This window comes from Sinohyriopsis cumingii, chromosome 3, assembly GCF_028554795.1.
Source record: "Sinohyriopsis cumingii isolate HCF-2022 chromosome 3, ASM2855479v2, whole genome shotgun sequence".
NCBI lineage: Eukaryota > Metazoa > Mollusca > Bivalvia > Unionida > Unionidae > Sinohyriopsis > Sinohyriopsis cumingii.
In genome coordinates, this window is record NC_142963.1 from 153,825,918 (window position 1) to 153,838,071 (window position 12,154).

Consider the following 12,154-nt stretch of genomic DNA (forward strand, 5'->3'; position numbering starts at 1 on the left):
AGGCAGTGCATCACTCCAGGGCCAGTGACCTTATGGTTTCTTCTAATCTCGATTTAATATGACAAGATGTGTTTCTGGCTTTATGCTTTATAATATTTAGTTTCTGTTCATGGGCTATATCAAGGATATTCAGAAAAAGTGTGATAGCAGGTAGTGTGAATGTCCTTACTCCCTCCATGTTTTGGACCTGAACATTGTTGGCCATCATGGAGAGATGACCAGAGGCAGAGGGATAGGCTGCTACTTTGATCAACCACAGCCCAGTCTGAAATGGTAACAGACTTTTCACTTTAAGAAGAAATTTAATACAGGGGAATGGAAAAAGAGCTTCTCTTTCCCAAAACCTCCCAGCCCATCCCACAACCCACAGAGAATCAAGTGATGCCAAACTTCTCCGTTATTGTCAAGATTGTTCCTGTACAATGAATGGATGATACAAGCAGTCTCAGAGAGGGCTTTGAAGCTTGCTTATGCAGCCCCTCCACTTTTCATTTTCTTATTAAAGATTCCAACAGATCCTTGGAAGTCAGAGAATTTAATGGAGAACACTTCCTTGCTCTTCAGGCAGACGGTGGATAGAGTTAATAAAGCCAGTTCTCCCAGGTTTTGACCAAGGCTTCTTCTGGTACAAAGAGCTAATGGCAAACTCAGTGTTTTGACCAAGGCTTCTTCTGGTACAGATAGCTAATGGCAAACTCAGGGTTTTGACCAAGGCTTCTTTGGTACCAAGAGCTAATGGCAAACTCAGGGTTTTGACCAAGGCTTCTTCTGGTACAAAGAGCTAATGGCAAACTCAGGGTTTTGACCAAGGCTTCTTCTGGTACCAATAGCTAATGGCAAACTCAGGGTTTTGACCAAGGTTTCTTCTGGTACAAAGGGCTAATGGCAGACTCAGGATTTTGACCAAGACTTCTTCTGGTACCATGAGCTAATGGCAAACTCAGACCTGTGATAAATTTTAGCTGGCTTAATGGATACATATTAGCACCAAACTTCAAGATGGAGATGTCATGGTCAGTTAACCTTTCCATCAACAGGGTGCAGTGATCAGTCGGAGTACGACAATGCATACTTTGATGCTCCTGTCCATCCAACTTTGCACAAGTTCCTTTGTTTTGTCATCCAAGGAACAATTGATCAGTTTTTAGCTCTGCCTTTTAGCCTCAGTTTTAACCTATGGACAGTTACAAAATAAGTCAAATGCTTTGTCTCCTAGCTCAGAATCTGGACAGTTACAAAATAAGTCAAATGCTTTGTCTCCTAGCTCAGAATCTGGACAGTTACAAAATAAGTCAAATACTTTGTCTCCTAGCTCAGATTCTGGACAGTTACAAAATAAGTCAAATGCTTTGTCTCCTAGCTCAGAATCTGGACAGTTACAAAATAAGTCAAATGCTTTGTCTCCTATGGACAGTTACAAAATAAGTCAAATGCTTTATCTCCTATGGACAGTTACAAAATAAGTCAAATGCTTTGTCTCCTAGCTCAGAATCTGGACAGTTACAAAATAAGTCAAATGCTTTGTCTCCTAGCTCAGAATCTGGACAGTTACAAAATAAGTCAAACGCTTTGTCTCCTAGCTCAGATTCTGGACAGTTACAAAATAAGTCAAATGCTTTGTCTCCTAGCTCAGAATCTGGACAGTTACAAAATAAGTCAAATGCTTTGTCTCCTATGGACAGTTACAAAATAAGTCAAATGCTTTGTTTCCTAGCTCAGAATCTGGACAGTTACAAAATGAGTCAAATGCTTTGTCTCCTAGCTCAGATTCTGGACAGTTACAAAATAAGTCAAATGCTTTGTTTCCTAGCTCAGAATTTGGACAGTTACAAAATGAGTCAAATGCTTTGTCTCCTAGCTCAGAATCTGGACAGTTACAAAATAAGTCAAATGCTTTGTCTCCTATGGACAGTTACAAAATAAGTCAAATGCTTTGTCTCCTAGCTCAGAATCTGGACAGTTACAAAATAAGTCATATGCTTTGTCTCCTATGGACAGTTACAAAATAAGTCAAATGCTTTGTCTCCTAGCTCAGAATCTGGACAGTTACAAAATAAGTCAAATGCTTTGTCTCCTATGGACAGTTACAAAATAAGTCAAATGCTTTGTCTCCTATGGACAGTTACAAAATGAGTCAAATGCTTTGTCTCCTATGGACAGTTACAAAATAAGTCAAATGCTTTGTCTCCTAGCTCAGAATCTGGACAGTTACAGAATAAGTCAAATGCTTTGTCTCCTATGGACAGTTACAAAATAAGTCAAATGCTATGTCTCCTAGCTCAGAATCGCCTCATTAACAGTCTTGACAACATCCTTCAAAAAACAGGGGTTTTTTTTGCTGCAGGAATTGAATAACTATATTTTATTCATCACTCACCTAAGCTTTCTAGTGAACTGTGAGAAGTTGAATCATGTCCTCTCTCAACACTTCCTCCGTTTTGATATGGAATTTCTGACCCATCTCAATCTTGTTCATTTCCATCAGCTGTGATTTGCATGGATTATCAAGATTTCAGTATTGATCTCAGACAAGAATTTAGTTTCTGTAAGAGTTTCTGCAATTTCTTTGTTGACCACATGAAATGGTGGATTGATTCCCCATGGCTGCCTTTGGCACTGCTGAATCAGAGTTACTCATTTCCAGTCACTTAGATGAGTGTATTTTAACAGCAACAGAGTGTGTGTGTGTGTGATTAGGACTTTTAACATAGCTTTAACAATCTTTCAGTCATATTGCTATGATGTCTGCAGTGTGGCAGTTTATAGTGATGCCTAGCACTGGGGCATCATGTCGCAGACATGTAGCATGATGACCCACCCAGTCACATTATCTTGACACCAAGCCGACTGGTCCTAACACTGGTTGCCTCCCTTCACCAGGTAAGTAGTAATTGGAGCCAAGAAAAGATACCTTGTATAAACCTTTTAGAAATGAAGGCTATAATGAATCGATTTTGTCAGAAAGATCAGTTGTGTTGGAAAGTGATCCTGGTAATATCAGACATTTTTTAGTGGTCACTTACCTCCTCAAACAAGGGGAAACCAAATCACCCAACTTATGTATTCTGATTTGGGAGTTTGACACTGATGCTCTAGACACAAGATCATAATACAGATCAAACACATATCTGGCAGACTCCATGTTTTGTCCAATTCTCTGTCAAGAATGGGCCATACATTGCACACTGAGTAGTTCCTTCACCCATTGGTACTTTAGCAGCTTTGCACACTTTGCAAACTGATGATAGATCTCTTTGTGTCTAGGTGGAACAACAACACACTTTGCACACCGATGATAGATCTCTTTGTGTCTAGGTGGAATGACAACACACATTGTACACCGATGATAGATCTCTTTGTGTCTAGGTGGAAAAACAACACACTTTGTACACCAGTGATATATCTCTTTGTGTCTAGGTGGAATAACAACACACATTGTACACCAATGATAGATCTCTTTGTGTCTAGATGGAACAACAACACACTTTGTACACCGATGATAGATCTCTTTGTATCTGGGTGGAACAACAACACACTTTGTACACCGACGATAGATCTCTTTGTGTCTAAGTGGAACAACAACACACTTTATACACCGATGATAGATCTCTTTGTGTCTAGGTGGAACAACAACACACTTTGTACACCGATGATAGGATGATAGATCTCTTTGTGTCTAGGTGAAACAACAACACACTTTGTACACCGATGATAGATCTCTTTGTGTCTAGGTGGAACAACAACACACTTTGTACACTGATGATAGATCTCTTTGTGTCTAGGTGGAACAACAACACACTTTGCACACTGATGATAGATCTCATTGTGTCTAGGTGGAACGACAACACACTTTGCACACCGATGATAGATCTCTTTGTGTCTAGGTGGAACGACAACACACATTGCACACCGATGATAGATCTCTTTGTGTCTAGGTGGAACGACAACACACATTGCACATTGATGATAGATCTCTTTGTGTCTAGGTGGAACGACAACACACATTGCACACCGATGATAGATCTCTTTGTGTCTAGGTGGAAAAACAACACACTTTGTACACCAGTGATATATCTCTTTGTGTCTAGGTGGAACAACAACACACATTATACACTGATGATAGATCTCTTTGTGTCTAGGTGGAACAACAACACACTTTGTACACCGATGATAGATCTCTTTGTGTCTAGGTCGAACAACAACACACTTTGTACACTGATGATAGATCTCTTTGTGTCTAAGTGGAACAACAACACACTTTATACACCGATGATAGATCTCTGTGTGTCTAGGTGGAACAACAACACACTTTGTACACCGATGATAGATCTCTTTGTGTCTAGGTGGAACAACAACACACTTTGCACACCAATGATAGATCTCTTTGTGTCTAGGTGGAACAACAACACACTTTGTACACCGACGATAGATCTCTTTGTGTCTAGCTGGAACAACAAGCTGTTCGTGTATCTGGTCCAGGATGCATAGGCTTGGGCTGTGGATGTGCTGGCATTTCAATGGGTTCCATCTTCCCTCCATCCCAAGAGTCATTCAAAAAATCAGAGACCAGACTTGCAGAGTAGTTCTGGTAGCTGCTCTCAGGCTGCTTACAAGTCCTGGATGTATAGTTTGCTCCACTTTGTGACAGACTTCCCAGGAAAGTCTGGAGTCTTGTTAAGATCAACCTGCTCAAACATCCCTGCTTGCATCTCTGCCTGGAGAGACTTCTTTTCTCACACATTTGGCTCTGGTCAGGAGAACACTGCATTGGAAGAGTTTCAACTTTCAGTTAGCGAGAGAATCTCACAACCAAGAAGACCTTTCACTTTAAAGGCTTATGAGAGAAGGTAGTGAGTTTTCAGGGACTCATCAGATGATGTCATTCATCCAATCTCTCAGCTGGCTGATTTTTGTCACTGGCTTTTTGAGCAGAATGATTTTTGACACATTCAGCCATCATGGTAGAACAAATATAGGCCACAACAAGGACCTGTCAGACTTGCTGGCCAAAATGAATATAGGTCACAACAAGGACCTCCTATCAGACTTGCTGGCCAAAATGAATATAGGCCACAACAAGGACCTGTCAGACTTGCTGGCCAAAATGAATATAGGCCACAACAAGGACCTCCTATCAGACTTGCTGGCCAAAATAAATAGTCACCTTGTTTCTTAATTGGAATCTGTTATGGGTTTTGACTTGGCTTAACTCAGATAAGTTTGGCCAGAACATCGTTCAAGCTGCTTATCAAACAAGACATGCTTTCTGATGGTGCTAGCCTATTCATAAAGGGTGACAGAGCTGCCTGCTATTTTACTTGTTTCCAGTTCAATCAGATGGTTCCATGGTCATAATGACACACCTGTGTTTCATAGCTAAGATCATGTTGCCACCTGTAGACAATCAAAAAGTGATCATCCACCCTATCTCCTCCAGAGTGCAGTGAGGCAAGACCCTGTCAAGTGTTACTTGAGATGCACAGAGAAGAGCTATCAGTCCTGAAAATCTCTGTTTCTTTTGGTTAAGGCAGAAGAAATATATAATCCCAGGCCAATTTGATGTCAATAAAACAACCTCATAACCATGGGGTTAGCGCTTTTACTTGTTTCTCCCAAATAATTTGTGCTTAGCTAATAAAAACTCTCTCCTTCACACTCTTATTGTTGTGTCACACAGCTATTGATTGTATTATGTTATTGATACTGATACATGATTGGTATGTGCCACACAGCTATTGATTGTGCTGTCTTCATGTTAGGAGAGTGATTTATCCTTTTATAGGAAAATCAGCTATTCTTCCCTTGAAAGATGATGGTAGCGGTTGGATGCATTTCCTCCTCCCCTTACATGTTAATGTGATTATGCTTCTTCATGAATTCTTACCTGATCCCAATACTTACCTGATCCCAATACTTACCTGATCACATTACTTACCTGATCACAATACTTACATAATCATATTACTTACCTGATCACAATACTTACCTGATCACTTTACTTATCTGATCACATTACTTATCTGATCACAATACTTACCTGATCACAATACTTACCTGATCACATTTCTTATCTGATGACATTGCTTATCTGATCACAATACTTACCTGATCACATTTCTTATCTGATCACATTATTTACCTAATCACATTAATTACCTGATCACAATTCTTACCTGATCACATTACTTACCTGATCCCAATACTTATCTGATCACATTACTTACCTGATCACGATTCTTACCTGATCACATTACTTACCTGATCACATTACTAAAATCATCTCCAGGCAAATGTGAACATCCTTATTGATGTGTTGTTTGAACAACACACTGAATTTGATTCAGTGTAAACAGCCGGTCAGTATCCACCACGCAATGGTATGGGGAGGTAGATGGTAAAATTTTCATGTGTGTGGGGGGGGGTATCAAATTTTAACCTTTCTGGATTGCTGGACTTGAAATGTATTGATGGTAATGTAACCAGGTAAGCATTCTTGGAGAAACATTTACAAACAAATTTACTTTCCAAGGCATATAAATTTATTTTTCATTGCAGATTTTTACCATCGCAGTTTTGGGGTTTGTGGTGGCAATATGTTTGCATGTGACTTGGATCCAAATGATAAGTAAGTGAAAATATATGTGTTCAGTCCAAGCAGGGATACAGTGTATGATATAGTGGGTTATTTTCTCAGACTTAAAATGTAAACAGTTATGTTCAAATTTTTTTTTTTTAAATTTTGGCAATTTATAATTTAGTGTTTGTAGATATAGGATTGATTTTTGTCTCACCTATTTAAGCATGCCAAGATATAGTAACTTTTCTGGCAACAGCATTGATGACAACATCACCCAAGTCAGCTGTGTTGTTGTTAAAGTTTTGTGTTCAAGTTTTCGAAAGTATGTACCTTTTACATCAATTTTTAACTAGAAATTTTGGATAATAATACTATAGGTAAAGTTTATATGACGATATGAGAGCTCCTGTCTTGATTGTATCACTTGCTTGTGGAGAAAGCTTGGTTTATCATTGTTAATGATGTGTAAATTTTGGAAATAAAGATTTTAAAGCCACACGTCTTGTAAGCTGTAGGCAGGATAATATAGTTCTAATAAATTGATAAATTGATATGCAAGAAGTTCCTGACAGTCAAAGCAGCTTTTTTACTATTTGGTAAGGAAAAGATCAAGAGAAACACATTTTTTGGTGTACTTAGATTATGTCACATTATTGACCTGTCAGTTTGTTCCATTAGAAGAAAACAAAATTAATGGTTTCAAATTAATTTGGTACGTTGTCTGGGATAACAAACACAAATTGCTCTCTACTCTTTCTATTTCCATGATCAGTGGCTGCCTTGTGTTCATAGTTGCTATCTGAAATGCATGATGTGAACTGTCCATCATATTATCCATAAACAGTTGCTATTTGAAATGCATGATGTGAACAGTCCATCCTATTATCCATAACACTTGCTGTTTGAAATGCATGATGTGAACAGTCCATCCTATTATCCATAACAGTTGCTATTTGAAATGCATGATGTGAACAGTCCATCCTATTATCCATAACAGTTACTGTTTGAAATGCATGATGTGAACAGTCCATCATATTATCCATAACAGTTGCTATTTGAAATGCATGATGTGAACAGTCCATCATATTATCCATAACAGTTGCTGTTTGAAATGCATGATGTGAACAGTCCATCCTATTATCCATAACACTTGCTGTTTGAAATGCATGATGTGAATAGTCCATCATATTATCCATAACAGTTGCTGTTTGAAATGCATGATGTGAATAGTCCATCCTATTATCCATAACAGTTGCTGTTTGAAATGCATGATGTGAATAGTCCATCCTATTATCCATAACACTTGCTGTTTGAAATGCATGATGTGAACAGTCCATCCTATTATCCATAACACTTGCTGTTTGAAATGCATGATGTGAACAGTCCATCCTATTATCCATAACACTTGCTGTTTGAAATGCATGATGTGAACAGTCCATCCTATTATCCATAACAGTTGCTATTTGAAATGCATGATGTGAATAGTCCATCATATTATCCATAACAGTTGCTATTTGAAATGCATGATGTGAACAGTCCATTCTATTATCCATAACAGTTGCTGTTTGAAATGCATGATGTGAACAGTCCATCCTATTATCCATAACAGTTGCTATTTGAAATGCATGATGTGAACAGTCCATCCTATTATCCATAACAGTTGTTGTTTGAAATGCATGATGTGAACAGTCCATCATATTATCCATAACAGTTGTTGTTTGAAATGCATGATGTGAACAGTCCATCATATTATCCATAACAGTTGTTGTTTGAAATGCATGATGTGAACAGTCCTTCATATTATTCATAACAGTTGCTGTTTGAAATGCATGATGTGAACAGTCCATCCTATTATCCATAACAGTTGCTATTTGAAATGCATGATGTGAACAGTCCATCCTATTATCCATAAGACTTGCTGTTTGAAATGCATGATGTGAACAGTCCATCCTATTATCCATAACACTTGCTGTTTGAAATGCATGATGTGAACAGTCCATCCTGTTATCCATAACACTTGCTGTTTGAAATGCATGATGTGAACAGTCCATCATATTATCCATAACAGTTGCTATTTGAAATGCATGATGTGAATAGTCCATCATATTATCCATAACAGTTGCTATTTGAAATGCATGATGTGAATAGTCCATCATATTATCCATAACAGTTGCTATTTGAAATGCATGATGTGAACAGTCCATCCTATTATCCATAACACTTGCTGTTTGAAATGCATGATGTGAACAGTCCATCATATTATCCATAACAGTTGCTATTTGAAATGTATGATGTGAACAGTCCATCCTATTATCCATAAACAGTTGCTTAAAATATTTATTCATGTCATTAGTGACCTCAATTTATTTCTTATTCAAATTATGTATCAGTACCAATGATGAGGCCTCCCTGGGAAGAAAGACACATTAATTTATTTTTTACTGTCAAAGCTTATTGTTGTATTTTAACCATACATGCTTACATTGGAAACTACTGATCCAGCATTCTTGGTAAACAAAATAGAGCACTGTTACACAAAATAGAACACTGTTCCACAAAATAGAGCACTGTTACATTATGTTATAATTCAAAAGTTTCATCAATGCTAACAAATTTTGAACACATTTATATTATTGATATTACATTTTTATGGAATTTATTTTTGAATATCAGTTTGAGACAGCTAAATGCAAAATTTCTTCAGTCCTATATATAATATATGCAGTATGAACCACTATGCATAGTGTATGCATAGTGAAACCCATAAAACCACAAACCTTTGGGAACAAATTTAAATGTTGGTTTTGAGAGGTTTTCAGTTTGGTGGAAAATTCATAAAGGTGAAAAAAAAAGAGAATAATTATGAGAGAATATCTGTATGTGGGAGTAAGAGCGTACAAATTAAGAATTTAAAAGCTGTCAATTTTTTTACATACAATAAAAACTTGCTTCGGACTGGAGCATAAATTCCACACAGAAATACAGTCATTGTCTCAATGACCCTTTACCTGATAGTGTCTGTTTAGGCTGTAAATATACATGTGCTGTCAATAGAACATGCTACCTTCATGATTTTACAAATAGTCCTACCTGTAAAATTTATAGCAGTGTGGTTAAGTTCAACATAAATTTGAACCATTTTGCCTTTTTTGTACATACAGTGTGACCCCGCTATAGCACGCTTTGTTATAACACAAATTCAAATATAGCATGGTCATGGTGTGGCTCCTGAAATTTCATATACACTAGAAGACTCATTGTGAAGCCTAGCTGGTGCTAATCTGACGTCTAATATGGTTACCATGATTACAGCAGTAATTTTGAAAAGTCTGTTATATCTAGGCCTTCTGAACAGAAATTCTTATTGAAATTTGATTTTCATCAGAAGAGTTCCTTGATGGTTCTAAATAAATAAGGTACTCCTGCACACCCAATATTACTTGCACTGCTGCCATCTTGAGATATTTGTTCTTGCTACTTCTTCTGAATGGATGGTCTTATTAACTTTGAGTATTTACAAAAGATTTCTTATGATATCTAGTTTGTCCTAAATTAAAATGGTGTCACTCAGACATCCAGTATGGCCACCTTTTCAATAATCATATCAGCACAGGGACTTCACCAAGTCTTCTTAGGATGTCTAGTTTGTCCTAAATTAAAATGGTGTCACTCAGACATCCAGTATGGCCATCTATTGAATAATCATATTAGCATAGGGACTTCACCAAGTCTTCTTAGGATGTCTAGTTTGTGCTAAATTAAATGGTGTCACTCAGACATCTAGTATGACCATCTTTTGAATAATCATATATGCATAGGGACTTCATCAAGTCTTCTTATGATATCTAGTTTGTCCTAAATTAAAATGGTGTCATTCAGACATCCAGTATGGCCACCACATTGGCCATCTTTTGAATAATCATATTAGCATAGGGACTTCACCAAGTCTTCTTAGGATGTCAAGTTTGTCCTAAATTAAAATGGTGTCACTCAGACATCCATTATTGCCATCTGGAAATGGCCATATGGAAATCTTATTACAATTACTCCTAGATGGCTGGCAATATTGTAAGAATGATTCTGGTGAAAGCACAATATTGATATCTAGTTGCTCCTCAACGGAAATGGTGTACAAAATATAGCCATTGTAGCCACCATTACAGCCATCTTGAAAATATTGTTGATTTACCCATCCAAAATGGAAAGTCATCACATGTGGTTTTCACCAAAGGACTTAATATCTTGTTGGACCCAAATTAAACTGGTGCTGATCTGATGTCCAATATATCACCATGGTGACCATCTTAACAATCTTGTCATTGCTAATCCTCTTAAATGGAAAGTCATTCTGACATGCTGTTTTCACCAATAGACATTTCATGATACCCAGTTGGCATTAAATGGAAAGTCATTCTGACATGCTGTTTTCACCAATAGACATTTTATGATACCCAGTTGGCATTAAATGGAAAGTCATTCTGACATGCTGTTTTCACCAATAGACATTTTATGATACCCAGCTGGCATTAAATGGAAAGTCATTCTGACATGCTGTTTCCACCAAAAGACATTTTATGATACCCATTTGGCATTAAATGGAAAGTCATTCTGACATGCTGTTTCCACCAATAGACATTTTATGATACCCAGCTGGCATTAAATAGAAAGTCATTCTGACATGCTGTTTCCACCAAAAGACATTTTATGATACCCAGTTGGCATTAAATGGAAAGTCATTCTGACACGCTGTTTTCACCAATAGACATTTTATGATACCCAGCTGGCATTAAATGGAAAGTCATTCTGACATGCTGTTTCCACCAATAGACATTTTATGATACCCAGTTGGCATTAAATGGAAAGTCATTCTGACATTCTGTTTTCACCAATAGACTTTTTATGATAACCAGTTGGCTTTAAATGGAAATGTTGCCATAGTACATCCAATATGGCTGCCATGATGGTCATGATGAAAATCATGCTGCTGCTACATTCCCTTCATAGAAGGTCATACTGACACGAGGCTTCCACCAAACGACTTCTAATGATGTCTTCTTTGTCCTAAATGAAAATGGTTCCAACCTGACATCCAGTATGTCCACCACAGCAACCAATTTGAAAATCTTGTTAGGAGAGATGGTTTTAATACTCTACAGTTAAAATGAATAAATAGTCTAATCTTGAATTCCTGAACAATTTTTAGCCCAGTAGAGCATCATACCTATTGAGTAATTTTAGTTCTAAAAGTTGCAGCCTTACCAAAGGGATAGGTGATCATCAAAGTGGCTCTTGTTATCGTTGTTATTTTTCTTCATAGATACGGCCGTCAGAAATGTGTGTCGACAACAGATGGTAACAGTTTTAGAGGTGAGCAAGTTAAAGATTGTTATAATTTAAAACTCATTTGATGCATGTGTGTGTGATCAGTTGCATGAAAAGGGTACCTGATGCACACTTGTTCTCTGTGTGTGTGTGTGTCTGTGTGTATATGGGTATATATGGGTCAGCAGCAGAGAGGCTGAACAGACTCTAATTGAAATTTCTCAAAACTATTACTCGGAGGCTTCCTACGAAGAT

General features: G+C 37.5%; 1 protein-coding gene across 1 annotated transcript in view; it reads left to right on the plus strand.

Annotated features, from left to right (window-relative positions):
• LOC149804176 (uncharacterized) overlaps positions 1-12,154 on the plus strand; it is a 193,701-nt gene that overhangs the window by 156,406 nt on the left and 25,141 nt on the right. Inside the window, exons 25-26 of the mRNA XM_089954057.1 lie at positions 6,556-6,625; positions 11,895-11,944. Of these exons, the coding sequence (XP_089810183.1) occupies positions 6,556-6,625; positions 11,895-11,944 (120 nt within the window). The remainder of the gene's footprint in view (positions 1-6,555; positions 6,626-11,894; positions 11,945-12,154) is intronic.